This window comes from Apium graveolens, chromosome 10, assembly GCF_009905375.1.
Source record: "Apium graveolens cultivar Ventura chromosome 10, ASM990537v1, whole genome shotgun sequence".
Classification (NCBI taxonomy): Eukaryota; Viridiplantae; Streptophyta; class Magnoliopsida; order Apiales; family Apiaceae; genus Apium; species Apium graveolens.
Window position 1 is genome coordinate 86,392,789 of NC_133656.1, and position 15,062 is coordinate 86,407,850.

General features: G+C 36.4%; 2 protein-coding genes across 4 annotated transcripts; one reads left to right on the forward strand and one right to left on the reverse strand.

Moving 5' to 3' along the window:
• Positions 1 to 342: 342 nt before the first annotated feature.
• Positions 343 to 5,001, forward strand: LOC141692283 (metacaspase-1). 2 transcript variants are annotated; one of them, XM_074497046.1, is made up of 6 exons: positions 343 to 811; positions 2,595 to 2,925; positions 3,293 to 3,413; positions 3,512 to 3,736; positions 4,491 to 4,561; positions 4,780 to 5,001. In XM_074497046.1, exons 1-5 carry the CDS (start codon positions 454 to 456, stop codon positions 4,521 to 4,523), a joined length of 1,068 nt encoding a protein of 355 aa, XP_074353147.1. In that variant the 5' UTR covers positions 343 to 453; the 3' UTR covers positions 4,524 to 4,561; positions 4,780 to 5,001. The 2 variants fall into 2 exon arrangements, with proteins under 2 accessions (XP_074353147.1, XP_074353146.1); XM_074497045.1 differs by lacking the exon at positions 4,491 to 4,561 and having other exon boundaries at positions 345 to 811.
• Positions 5,002 to 5,479: 478 nt separating this feature from the next.
• Positions 5,480 to 14,493, reverse strand: LOC141693495 (eukaryotic translation initiation factor 4G-like). 2 transcript variants are annotated; one of them, XM_074498624.1, is made up of 11 exons: positions 14,446 to 14,493; positions 13,956 to 14,166; positions 13,231 to 13,373; positions 12,997 to 13,134; positions 12,837 to 12,886; positions 12,659 to 12,715; positions 11,365 to 12,180; positions 10,848 to 11,252; positions 7,735 to 10,763; positions 6,096 to 6,290; positions 5,480 to 5,981 (listed from the first exon to the last, which is right to left on the reverse strand). In XM_074498624.1, the coding sequence occupies exons 2-11, from the start codon at positions 14,117 to 14,119 to the stop codon at positions 5,651 to 5,653; spliced, it is 5,328 nt and encodes a 1,775-aa protein (XP_074354725.1). In that variant the 5' UTR covers positions 14,120 to 14,166; positions 14,446 to 14,493; the 3' UTR covers positions 5,480 to 5,650. The 2 variants fall into 2 exon arrangements, with proteins under 2 accessions (XP_074354725.1, XP_074354726.1); XM_074498625.1 differs by lacking the exon at positions 14,446 to 14,493 and adding an exon at positions 14,259 to 14,383.
• Positions 14,494 to 15,062: the final 569 nt, after the last annotated feature.

Sequence of the window (15,062 nt, forward strand, 5' to 3'; positions counted from 1 at the left end):
TTAATAAATCAATAAAAAATAATAATAAATCAATATTAAGAAAAACAATACCAAATCATTCAAATACATCATTTAAGGCTACCACTTTCATATAGGTACTGCATCCGCATAATAACACGGAGGTCGTAGTAGAAAGACTTATTAATATTTTAACTATTTAAATTTTTAATCCTTCAATAATATAATACATATAAAATAATATGTAAATCTTTTAACTTCATTAATCTTAATAATAAATATTTATTATTTTTCTTAAATTATTTTAATATAAAATAATAAAATTACAAATATTATAATCAGACGGTGAGGAACAAATATTTACTGCATTCAGAAACCCAAAAAAATCCATAACAAATCACAATACATATTTATATACACACACGCATATACAATACATCTCCTTCAAATTCAACCTATACATACAATATTCACACAAACATATTCTAATCAATCATGTATTACAGCAACCCGGCAATGATGTTAATCAACTGCTCAGGTTGTCAAACGCCTCTACAGCTCCCACAAGGCGCCAAATCAATCAGATGCGCGATTTGTCAAGCTGTGACCCAGATCGCCGATCCACGCGCCGTCGCCACGTCATCTCACGCTCCGTCTCATCCTTCGCCGTTCAATCACGCGCCTCCGGGACCGGCGCCGTCGCCGCACGGGAGGAAGAAGGCGGTGATTGTCGGTATATCGTATAAATTCTCGAGACATGAGCTGAAAGGATGTATTAATGATGCGAAATGTATGAAGTATATGTTGATTAATAAGTTTAGCTTTCCGGAAGCTTCGATTATTATGCTCACTGGTATAACAACATTTTGATTTCGTTTCTCGTCTTAATTTATATATATATATATATATATATGTAAGTTTTTATGTGCTCTTAGGATTGTTGAATTTTCGAGACTTTGTTTTAGTTATGATGATAGCATGTTGATGAATTAATGCTGGATGTGTTAATAGAATTGATTAATTGGTTGTAATGAATACAATGTAGTTATTATATTTCTTAACGATAATGACATGTCCATAAATTGATGCTGGATAAATTAATTGAATTGATTAATTGATACGGTTAGTTGTTCCCGTTGTAATGAATACAATGTATTTTCTTTCAGTTGATTAGCGGATAAGGCTTTATTGAATTTTGAAATTTGTAGATTGCGATTTTATTTCTTTTAAAACAGAGTGTGATGTTATTAATTTATAGAGGTTTTATCATGCGTTGCTTGTGTCTTTCTTTATAATTGTGTGATTGTTTTTTATGTTAGACTTACATTTTGGGAGCTACATGTTTTTGGTGAATAAATCGACCTTAGGTTATGTTTTTTTTAGTATAATTTATAATCTAACAAGCAGTATCCGTTCTTAGATGAATTTCGGAGTGAGAGAGAATTGAAACTACAACCTGGGATGATAAGAGACTTACCACGTGGACTATCTCATCCTTAGGATATGTTATTCCATGTTATGCGTAAAATTTTGATAATTTGTATTTTTCAATAACGGTTTGCTGCATGTTACCTGTGTTTCTACCAATCGTGGAGTTTTAGACTTGGCATGACCATTCTTGATGTGTGAATTATATTTTGGGAGCTATGTATTTACATTAGATAAATCTGCTTTAAGTTTTTTTTTTACGTTGTGCAGAAAAATTTGATGATATGATTTTTATATTATGCATTAAATTTGCATAATTCGTATTTTCCAAATAGAGGTTTACTGTATGTTACTTGTGTCTCTAACTATGTTAGAGTTTTCTATTTTGCTGTATCATTCTTGATGTTAGAGTTATATTTTGGCAGCTACATGTTCACATCAGATATATCTGCCTTAAGGTTATCTATTTTATGTTAATGTATAAGTGTTGATAATTTGTTTTTCTTAGAGTATTGCATTAGTGTGTGAATACACTTTCACATGCATGTATATGGTTGTTTTAATCTGATTGAGGCTTTTATTTGATGAGAACAGGAACTTCAAAAAATCTTCTTGGTTGGTTTCTTTATTAATCGTAGGTGATCTGCGATAACTGTTGTGTTTTATATATGCTTAGTTTGGATTTTAATTGGGATTGAAATTACGGGAATTGGGTTTATTGGTATGGTTTTAGTAGTTTTATGTTTGGATTGAAATTATTTTGTGTGGTGTAGTGAAAGAAGGAGAAGCAATTAACATATTGGGAATATAGAATAATAGCGGTTAAGAACTTGTGGAGATGGAAAACGTTTCATTTATGTTAACCAAGACTTACCTGCTATGCAAGTTCGTTTTATCATGCAAATCTTGTATTAGATCAAATCTGTAATTAATCAACTGGATGAGCATATAATATATCATTATGTGAACTATTGACCAGTAAGTTATAAATATCTGCTCTTGGCTACACATTCATGCTGGTGTGGCTTAACCTTAGTCGCATAAAAAAGTGAAAGTGAGTTGTGAGATATTTTTGTTCCTTTCAACACTCGTTATTAGTCAATTATCTAACCACAACTATATTTCCGTGCTCTGAGCTATATAATCTAAAGTCGCTTGTCTTCACTGGTTTTCTCTTTTTATTTTTCTTATTAAAATTTGCAATGCAGAGGAAGAAACAGATCCCTACAAAATTCCAACTAAACAGAACATGAGAATGGCATTATTTTGGCTTGTACAAGGATGCCAGCCAGGAGACTCCCTTGTGTTTCACTATTCAGGTCATGGTTCACGGCAAAGGAATTATAATGGAGATGAGGTTGATGGATATGATGAAACTTTGTGTCCCCTAGATTTTGAAACCCAGGGAATGATTGTTGATGATGAAATTAATACAGCAATCGTAAGACCTATTCCACCTGGAGTTAAGCTTCATGCAATAATTGATGCTTGCCATAGTGGCACTGTGCTAGATTTACCGTTCCTATGTAGAATGAACAGGTTAGGAATCATTTTAAGAAACTCTAGTATAATCTTACATCAGAATCGCATCTGTTCATCACAGTTGTACATTCCTGTTAGTGTATCACAAACTGCAAGGTTGCGAGGCCTATAATCATGTAGCATAAGACTTCTATTATAACCTATTTAAGTTACAATGGAAGTGAGGGAAGCTTAAATTTCTAGGACATATAATTGCTGAGATTGATATTACTGACATACTATTTTATAAATTGGATATGGTGGCCAATATTTCAAAGAATTTTAGTGTGATTCATTTGCGCCAACAGCTAAGCAAGCTGGAATATATATAAAAAGATCATGAAATTTAATCTTTCTTGACAAGTAATATCCTTCTCTGATTAAGGAGCGGACAATATGTTTGGGAGGATCATCGTCCCCGATCTGGTATTTGGAAAGGAAGCAGTGGTGGTGAAGTTATATCTTTTAGTGGTTGTGATGACAATCAAACATCTGCCGATACATCAGTAAGTTTTATAACTGTCTTGCATTTCTTTGAAATTTTCTATCCGGACTTGGTTTTCACTTTTTGTATTTTGACTAAATTAGTCTGGAATGTGAATAGGCTTTGTCAAAGGTCACTTCAACTGGTGCCATGACTTTCTGTTTCATCCAAGCAATTGAGCGTGGACATGGCCAAGGTGCTACTTATGGGAGCATACTAACTGCTATGCGCCATGCCATCCGTGGTGCAGGAAGTGGTGGAGGTGGTGGTGGTGGTGGTGATGTAGTGACAACTCTTATTGGCATGCTTTTGACAGGGGGCAGTGCTAGTGGTGGCTTTCAACAGGTTCCTTCTTACAATGATATATTATATGCTCCATACAAAAATATCTAATATCTCTTTATCCATGTGTTTTCAGGAGTGCATACAAGTAACAAAAAAAATTAAAAAATTAAAATTTTGTCCTAAATTTTTGCATTTCTACAAATGTACATTTCTGTGAAAGAGTGTAAACTCTAGAAGGTTGATGTTTATTGAGGGAGAAACTGGAGTGATCAATATACACTCTTAGTAAGGAGGTTATAATACCCGTTAAATTAAAAGAACATTCAGAAAGCAAAAAAGATGTTAAAAAGGAACATATAGAAGGGAAGGAGTGAGCAGCTCTTGGTAGAATAGACAGTCTTTTTTTTTATCTAAGTAATGCAAATCACTTGACATACGTTTTTGTTATACTATTGCTTCTCTACTGAAGAAGTTTTTACTTATAATAGTAAGTCATTGCATGTATGTTGCCTGGTCTATTGTATCTATATAAATCTTAACCTTTTTAATATATAAATCTAGAAAAACTCTCAACTACTACCTAGGATTGGATTTCTTAAATAAAAACCCCCATATTACAGGAACGTTGGGTTCTCCTGGATAGAATATGAAGCTTTTATAGAGTGATCTGTAATGCTGTTACACTATGCATTGTGTTTGCACTTCTGCAAACATGAAATCATGGCTACGTAATTACTTCAGAGTACAAAGATGCATATACAGCCTACTTTTATTGTGATTATTTGGTGAGACCTTGACATGTTGTACAATGTAGATGGGTGTGAGGCAAATCGAAAGTAAAAGATAATCCCAAAGAAAAAGGAGGAAATGCCAAAAAATAAAAAGGTTGAAGGCATACTGCATTTAAGTCACTGAGTTATCTTGGCAGCAAATTTGCAAGAATGTAACAAGTAGTTCCTGGCTTGTGAGAGATTGTATCTGACATTTATTATTTTGATTCTTGCTTATAATTTCACATATTATACTCCTAGAATTATATTTAATAACCATGGACCTCACTTTCTGAAATTCCCTGATGTTTATTGTGTTGCATTTGTTGACAGGAGCCACAATTAACTGCTTATGAGGCCTTTGATGTGTACAGGAAGCCGTTTTACCTATAATAGTGCCTGGTGCTACCAAAAACTGTTAAGATTCGTAGTAATTGGAAAGTTTTTTTAGTGAGGTAGTTTGTGTCTGAGCCAGTGTAAACTGTTTATACAATTTTTTGGAATGTTGTAAAATAATTAACTGCATGTGAACTTTTTGTACATTCTTTTGTTTGATCCATTGTGTTCATGAAAAATCTTTCATTGTTTAAATTTAATGAACAATCTTTATTGTTTTTTGTCAAAAACAATCTTTATTGTTTTTTTTGACGAAACAATCTTTATTGTTTTAATTCCATTGCATATGGCTAATTATCTCTATTGTTTCATGAGAAGTGAACTGACTAACGTCTTGTGTAAATATGCAGCTTCAGCTGCAAATTGTAATTGCAGATTATAAAAATTTTGAACTTCCATGCCCTAATTCTTGGTACGAACCTTACAAAAATTAGCATCGGTCCGTTTCCACTAATACCTTTCAACGTTAAGTACGGTTAAAACTAAAAAAGTGAAGCCACAACCCCTGCACAAACCTTCATTAAATTAAAATATACGTCCAAATGGTAAAGGACCTTCCTACAATTATAAATGTTCAGAATATTTGTTGATAAACTGAAATTTTTGGATGTTCATTAAAAACCATGGATGTTTGGGATTCTGGATAATATATATATATATATATATATATAATATGAAGAGGGCTATATTTATAAAACCCAACCCAAGTGACCATCTAGAGATAAATATATCTGCAATATGAAGAGATTCACTGATAGGGCTGGACATAAAATTTCTTCTATGCAGATTACAATAATCATGGCTACACTTAGATAAATTTATCTAGCGTCAATGCCCTTTTAGAGTTCGGAGGCCGAAAGTTTTCTAGACGTAAACTAGAGCCCGTGCAAATTTCTTTCAAGACCTGTTCTCCTTTTTCAGTTTTAATAATCTCCAGGACGCTTCCAAGAACTTCAGCTGCAAGCCCTATTTCTACAAGCTGTCCTTGTTGTTCCCCACCTTCATAAATTAACCTTCCAATTTCTGCCATGGGAAGCACATTTTCCAGCACAAATTTAGCAAAGATACCACCAAGAAATTCTGGTGCTTTAGGAGCATCAGTTACAGCATCCTCCAAACAAGCTAGAACAGATTCAAACCTGGCAAAAAAACAATTATGAAGTGAAAGAACACCGGACAACATATTTTGACCTTCTAGGATAAAACTTAGTCAGTGAAGTGGTGTAAGCAAGAATCAGGTAACCATTACATACCCTTCTACAAATTGAGGTCGACTTAACAAGGTGTCCCGAGATTTTGCAAGGTTGACCAGAAGCTTAGCAAGTAGACCCCTCTCCATGTCCTTCCTCTCGAAGGAATCAGTTATCCAGATGGATATCATTGATGGATAAAAGCTGGGAGCATTCAAATCTTTGACACACAGGGCAACTTCCATCTCGTCTTTGGCACTGAGATTTAAGAGCATCTTTTGAGTCAATATACAGTAAAACTGAAAGAGGAAGCAGGGCTGTATCTCAAAATACTTTAATCAACTCATCACAACTTTCGCAAACAAAGCAAATGCCTGTTATTCTAGATGAAGAATCCTATATGAAAAAACCTGGGCTACGGCTGCGTAACAAGCCAGATCAAATAGTCAAAAGAGCCTGGGAGAGGGCCTAGTAACAAGCCGGATCAAATATTGACACTTGCCCAGGTGACAAGTTTCAGGAGTACAAGGCCTAAATCAGACTAATACTACGGCCATGGCTGAAAGCAATGATTAACTAGAAAGGGACCTCAATCTGAATAGCAAATGGAGAAGGAAGCCAATCCTAAATAGAAACATGCTCCTTAATTTTGAAGGGAGAATTCAAAACCTAGTAAGTTCAAAATCTATCATGTACACCAATCTCATTAGGCTTATTGTACAGGAAATTTCGTTTGACTAATTCCCACCACTCAAAGAAGGGAACAGCCAGCCATCAATGAATTGACTAATAATAAGTGGTAACAATAGATGGACTCATAGAGTACTAGGAATACAAGACAACAAAGACCTAAGACCATTTTAAGCTGTACACAAACAGTGATGCAAGAAAAAGCCTCTCCTATGTGTGCATATAAGTTGATGGGTAAACTAAATTTTGAAAAGATGGACTCTCACGAAAGGTATAGTGGAAGGAAGCAACATAGAATATAATATTATACTGCATTTCTTCACAGTAGCAATCATTATGTATACTGGCTGACCTTATTTACAATAATCATTTTACTTTTCCTGTATTTTCATACCAAAATTCATTGATAACTCCAAAAATGAACTATTTGACTACATAGAATGACAACTGAGGCTCTACTAAAGGCCTAGAAATCAGATATAAACAGTATTTAGGTATATTTCGAATTACACAGGGTTAACTTTAAAATTAATGTTTATTTTGTAAAATATATAAATGTTAGCTCTCTCTCGACTTGCTAGTATCTTTAATCCTTCTAAACTATAACCGTCAATTAGTAAAGGTGCATCAAGATTCAAAAATACTACACCTAGAAACACAAGGGTAAACACAAAATTCTAAGATTCACATTCTTTGACTGTTTTTATTGATAGCAATAGCCGATGATCTGCTGGGCGCCTAATGACAGCAAGATAAAATGCAAATACACTAAAAAGAGCAGATATAAAGTACACAGTTTCATATTGTTGCAAGACCACTAAGAGACAAAATACACATTCACCCCATCAAATCTCAGACTTAAAAAACAATGAACTTGTAAAACTAGCATATATGATATGTTAATTTCTATCATACCCAGCACACGGAATAAAAGGGCAATTAAAATTAGCTTTTTAGTTGTAAAGATAATTAAAAAGAACAACCACAAGCAAGCAACAAGGTCTCATCATACCTGTAGAATTCTTTAATAGTTTCCAATGACTTTTTTCGCAATTGTTCTTCCGGCAACACCTTTTCCGTAGGAATGTTTCCTACAGAAATAGACTCCATACCTCTGGAAGGAGGCGTATTAGGCCGAGATCTGTTAAAAACACGATCTGGATTCGGCATTTCCCTGTTCATATAAGTCGAATTTCCATCCGTTATATTCATGTGGTCATGAGCAGACGGGCTGACAAATCTCTGAGCAGATCGCGGAATGAGTTCCTCTCTTGAGGTATAAACTGGCCGGTCTGTTACAGAACCGTACCCATTGAGACCAGGGGTAGTCCTTCTGGAATCTTGATTGTGCATGTCAGAGAAGGGTACGCTTAACATTGGGGGCTGTCCTCTAATAGACATTCCTCTGGCAAGACCACCTTGGGGCACAAGGGTAATGGAGTCACCAAGGGGTCTTTGTGGCAATAGGTTCCTGTTATCAAAAGGGTGTCTCTCATCTGTCCTAATATCTTGAGTGGCATAACCGCGTGGTTGTTGTGGTGCTCCACGGAATCCTCCCATATGGGAATTTGGCGATGATAATACATTTGACCCTCTTGGAGCAAAGTCCATGGGTTGTTGACCCCTTCTAAAAGATGAACCCATACTCGGTCCACGAGCCAATCTGTTAGCTTGTGCCTGCCTCTCATTCGCAGCATCCCTGTGCACTTCCTCGATCTTTTTTGGACCTTCAACTTTCCTCCTCTGCTGCCACTTGTTTTTCCTGAGGTCCATTGAATCCTTCAGCATGAACCTCACTCTCGAAGAGAGCTTCATGTTATTAGATAGCTTGGCCATCATATCAAAATATGCATCCATGTGCTCCTTGGCTTTAGGGTGATCTATCATCTCTCCTATTGTGCTCATTAGTTTGCACAAGGCTTCTACATCTTCCTCATCAGGATTTTGGTACTGGCCCAATAGTTTCTTAATGCATTCATGCATAATTCTCTCTGTTAACATCTTTTTCTTGTATAATTCCCCAATAAGTCTGATGTTGCCCAACATTCGCCTTCGTGCCTGGACTCTCTTCTCTTCCCTTTCTTCATCAGATTGTTTAACCTCACCTTCCTCTTCAGCTCTGTTGGCTTCTTCTTGTTCCCTCTCACCTCTCTCAAACTCCTCCTGGCACTTATTCAGAAGTAACCTCTTAAATGTAATTTTTTCGTTGTCTTCATTAAAATCAGGCAAGTCGCCAGCAAGATGATAGCAGAAATCAGCATACATCTCACAAAATGTCGGTTCCATAAGAGCTTTATCAAAGATTTGAGATATCACACCAGTGAGAGTACCAGCATTGTCAATATTTACTTGCTTGACTTGCTCAAATAGTCTTTCAAAGTTTTGCGGTGTTAACTTATTCAGAATAGCTTTCAACTGCCTTTGCTTTGCCTGTTCCTCGTCAGTTATTTTACCCACTTCATACTTTCTCTCAGCCTTATGCATCACCTGTGCGGGAGTCCGAGGAGAAGGCATTAGACCTCTCTGAAAATTAGTCGCCCGCTGCCATTTGTCGGCATCAGAGTTAGTTCGCTGCATTCCATACTGAGGACCCATAGAATGAACTGGCCCAGATAGGATTCCACTGGAATGCATAACTGGTGATTGAACACGTGGATTTCTCAATACTCCAAAATTTGCTCCAGGTTGAAAAACATTGTTTGCATGACTTCCATAACCCATATCCAGTCCAGGGGGAAGAGGCCCGGGTACCTTACTCCATTTATCATCATCGCCCATACCCATGCCAACACCACGGCGACCTGATGGAGACCTTCCCATTGACCTATCATCATTTCTTCCTGGACTGGGCAAAGGAACATTGCCAATAGACAATACCAATGCTTCTGCAATATCTAAGGTGATCTTAAAACCCACAGGAAGATCCTTGCATTGCTCTGAAAATTTAAGAAGGAAATCTCTAGAGTACTTTCTGTCCATTAAAGTTTTGTCCTCAATGTGATCTTTTACCTCTCCAAGGAGCTTCCCATCATCAAGTTTTGGAGTTGATAAATCTGCAGCATCTTCCCAGTCATCCGGTTCAGCTTTACTCTCATTTGGAACATCTTTCGGAGAAAATCCAGAAGCCAACTCTTTAGCTTGGCTAGAAGACGTTTCTGAGCTCTCAACATCGATCGGATTTTCTTTCTTTTCATCTGGACCTTTATATGCCATATAAAGATCAGCAATTCTACCAGCACGGTCTGCCTTTTGTAAAGCTTCTCTTCTCTTCTTCTTTGTATTTGTATTCTTTGACATAATTGTCTCCGGCACAGGTTTATCTTTCAAATCATTTGATGAAGAAAGCAATTCTGTGCTATCACTATCAGCAATTTCAGTTTCACAAGGCGGCTCAGACTGAGATGGAACTGAAAGAATTTGTGATTTCTGATCTAACTTGTTGGATTCTGTTTCTGTACTAGCCATGGTATTATCGATTATAGTAGAAGCATCCGAAGCTGAAGTCTTATCATAATCATGTGAGATTGTGGATCCAAGAGACAATGAGGATGTTTCAGTAATCAGGCAGTCCACTGTCCCAACTATAGAGGTTGATAAATCAGCATCTGCATCACCTTTTGTGAGGTGTACAGGTTCCATCTCCAACTTCAGCTGTTTATCTTTCACTTCCATGATAAGGCTCTCAGTTTGATCAGCATGTTCATATGGTCTTGGTGAATCGGATTTTGCACTTGCCACACAACCAGCAGCATCTGCATTTGGCTCAGAGAGCAGTATGTTTCTACTTTCTTGAGTTCGCATAGCTTCATGTTTTGGCTTATTATCCACAGATACATCAGCTGACATTTCAGCAGAATCAACTCCATCGCTTTTTTCCAACTCATGAATTCCCTGTACCTCAGAACTATTTGTATTTAAGTCAACGGCAACAGAGGTTTCTGATTCCCTGACATTTTCCTCTCCTGGCTGAGCTTCTGGTATAGAAGATGATCTTGTGTCCTCTACAACTTCGGGTAACGAAGGGGCAACAGGTCGATCAATCTGAGAACAAAATTTGTTAAAACCATACACTACAGCAACTGAAGTATACTGCTGGAATAAAAAATCTTAAAAAGAGGGTAATACCTGATTCTGCAGTACAGATTGGCTCTTCTTACTGTGTTTCTCATCATTATCATTAGACCTATCCAATAGATCATTTTTTGCAACTACAGTAATACTAGAGCCTGTGGAATACTCGGAATTTTCAGGAGGTGTACAAGGAATAGAACTTGGTAGAGGGCTAGATGCGGAAGCTGAATCAGATACTCCGCCAGTTCCTTTAATTTGAACAGGTATCGATGTATACTCTGACTTCTGTGAGGACATATCACTTGTCTTTTCAGGATCTCTTTCAGTACGAATAGATGTAGCTTCTCCTTCTTGACCAGATATCTTAGGAATATTTTTCTCAACAGTAGGTGAGCTTGCTGGCAAAGAAGTTTCAGCAATTTTTTCCAAGCGTGGGGAAGCTGCTGGCTTCACGGTGACCTGTATTTTAAATGAGCATGTACCGTAAATAACATTTCAGTAATGGCATGCAACAAAATACCAGCAGTGGATAAAACAACACGGTAATACGGTTTAATAAAGACAGGCTAACCTGTTTATATAACCTTGGAGCCTGTGAATTTGGAGGAACTTGGTTACTGCTTAAATGAAGAGAATTAGGACCTGTATAAAATACGGAACCCTGACTGTAAGAATTAGGGTAAAAGTTACTTGGACGGCCAGGAGGAAAAGATGAAATAGGTTGGGACTGAGGTGGTATATTCGTATGTGATCGCGGAGCAGACGATCCAGATTCTTTGTAAGTATCAGTCCTTTTAGATAAACTCAACTCTTCATGAGTATCAGGGTGAGTTATCTTAACTGTTTTACGAGCACCACCAAAATTTCCTGGCTGCTGCTGCGAGAACTGGGGATTGATGTTCATCCCCATATTCCCCATGTGAGGTAACTGGGTACCCATTTGCGAGGAGAAATTGACACCCTGACCCTGATGCATGACACCCTGAGGTGGCATCATGTGGGGTGGAAGACCCTGAATATACAGTTGCTGCTGCACTTGAGAAGGATTTCCCATAGGGAAGGGCATTCCCATTGGCATTGGCATAGAGCTATTTACCATGCTTTGGGACTGCAACTGTGGATTAGGATTCCCAAATTGAACTGGTATATGTTGCTGGTGAAATGGCATTTGCATAGGCATCCCAGAAATAGGGTGAACAGAAGGCTTCTGAGTTTGGATTGCATGTGGACCAGGTGCAACTTGCACATCTCTTCTTGCTTTTGACATCGAATGAGTGTCAACAATATTAGGTTGGTCAGAAGTTGCAGAATTATTGGTAGGCACATTCTGCTTAGGAACGGATTGGGCTGGCAGCACAGGCATAACTCTTGATGATTCATAGCGAGCCTGCAAAAATAATTGACAAGCAGGAAAGGAAGTTGTCAAACAATTAATATCAACAGGGATAAAGAGCAGAGCATAATCAGCCTATTCTGTAATTTAATCAACTCATCTCATTGCACTAGGGCCAAAAGTCATTCTACAGAAAGCACATCATATTACAATTAACCAAACCCTTTTTCATCCTCTATAATAGATTACTCAAAAACTAGATTGGAATTTCAAGTGTGTCGTGAAAAAATAGAGATTCAACAAATGTGGGACACCACAAAATGTAGCCTATCTATTTGGACCAGAGGGATCATAAGTAATATACTTCACATCAACCATTTAGAAATCAAAGTTACAAATGATTTAGCCTCCCATCATAATAAGAGAATACTGATATTAAAAATATTCATCTAGAAATTGCAAGTAAATCCTATTTGCAAGCCCCACCCCCACATCACAATGAACAAAAAAAGATGGCAACAATGTTTAAAACCTGTTCCCGTTTCTGCTCATCCAAATTTGGCGGCGCTGAGCTAGTTCGAGCAGGTACCTAAACCACAACCGAAATCATTCCAATAATTATAATTATATGAAGACCAATATCATTCTTAAGCTTCAGGTAACTGAGATAGCTAACAATATACATTCTTGATGAAAACTTTCAGCCCTACCTGCATCAGACCAGGACTTATTGATCCAAACTGGAGAGGAAAACCTCCACCTGAGCCACGACCACAAAAAACTCCAATTAGCTTATTATGAAATACAGAAGTTCATATATTTAACTTCATCATGTACAATGCCAAATATTTACATAGAACGAGACTCAACCTTTGACAGGGGTTGAAGGGGCCATTGTATTTGAGCTTACGGGGGTATTATTTGGAGCAGGAGCTTTCGGCACACCCCGATTAATTTTTGGTGTCGGAGTAACATTCTGCTTGACAACAGCTGGAGCATCAGACCCTCCTACAACGACAACAAAATAAAAAACCATACTTGACCATCACACCACATTCAAAAACAAAAACAATTAAAATCCTTGAACAAAAATTCTTTCAATACCATGTGATTGTGAATGAGCGCCATTCTGCACACCACGGGCTGAACCAGAAACAGCAACATTACCACCGGCAGTAGCATCATTCCTAATATCCGAATTCACAACCCGAATTTGCGATCCTTGCGCATTACTAGGCTTCTTAAAACTAAAAAATTAAAAAAAAAATCATTAGAATCATCAGAAAAGTACACAAAACAGACAAGTATACTCTATAACTTCATACTGTCCGGACCAAAGATTCTATTACTTAATTAATAAAGCTTACAAATTAACTACAGGTAAAACAAACCTAAGTATCCTTGATAAATTAAAAAAAACACATTCTTTAATCTTAGTATATAACCAATAATCACGTACTGAATTTATCCAATCAAGCACTAAACAATCTTAGGTCACCAATCACCCCCACATATTAATTTATAAAGACTACAAACCAATCAAGCACTTATTAGCTAACTAACCAATCACGTAGTATTTAATTATCGAGATTACTAACCAACCAAGTACCAACAATCTTAGGTTACTAACCAATAGCGTATCAAATTGTCAAGATTACTAACCAAGTACCAACAATCTTAGGTCACTAACCAATCACGTATCAAATTATCGAGATTACTAACCAACCGAGTACCAATTAATCTTAGACAACTAACAAATTGCATAATAATTTATCGAGGTCTAAATGTACACACAATTACAAAAAACAAAGACAGGAAACCTAATATACCTTCGACTAGTCGAAAGCGAAGGAGTAGGGGCGGTGGCAGCACCGCTACCCTTACCACCACCGCCTGGAAAATTCCTCTGCCCACCGGAGCTATTACCGGATCGATTAGTTTTTCGATGCTGTCCCGACTCGCTCTTCTCAGCCCTAGATTGATTGACGGACATAAATCCAAACCCTAATCACCTCCAATCTTATTCAAATCAACAATTTTCTGCACCAAAAACACAGATCTAATTCATTAATCACATAATCAACAAAAATTCAAACACATTACAATCAATCCATACACACAAACATATATACATGTAATTAAAGATGCTTAATTGATTAAAGATCAAAACTTTTTGGTGAAATTGAGTGAATAGAGTGAAGATATATGTATAATAATTGTGTAGGCGTGTGAGAATTGTGTGTATATGTGTATGTATAGATTGGATTGAATTGGATGGAAGGGGGGTGAAGAAGAGGAAGCAGAGAAGGAAAAACGAACCTGAGTGTATGTGCGCGTTTGTGTGAATTGTGTGTGTGAGAAAAGAAGTGTGTTTTAACTTTTATATGTGTATATAAAATCAAGAATTAAAGTATAATTGTTTTCAAATTGGAATTCAGAAAAAATTAAATTAAAATAATATAATTGTTGTTTAAAAGCTTCCTTTTGAGAAAATTACAAATTTTAGATGGTCAAAGATATCATTTTTTAATATAATATGACAAAAATACTACTTTGTAAAATTGATGGTCAAAAATATCAACCAAATACATATTTGAAGAATAGATAATCTAACATGTATTTGATGAACTATGGACTTTTACCCGCGATACGCAAGATTGTTATCCGAAAATTTGTTAAACATAAATTGTTATATAAATGAGAAAAAAATCAGTATATCGTGTTCCAAGATGATGAACTCTTAATTATATTAACGAACAAATAAAAATACATAAAGATATACCAAAAAATATAATCGTCATTTTCAAAGAAAATACAGGAACCTATTGTTTGATTAAAATCTCACATCAATGCCAGTATTATATTCGCTACAAAGATTTCAGTGTTAAGCAATTGACTATTATAAGAAGTGAAAATTGTAACAATATGAATGTTTT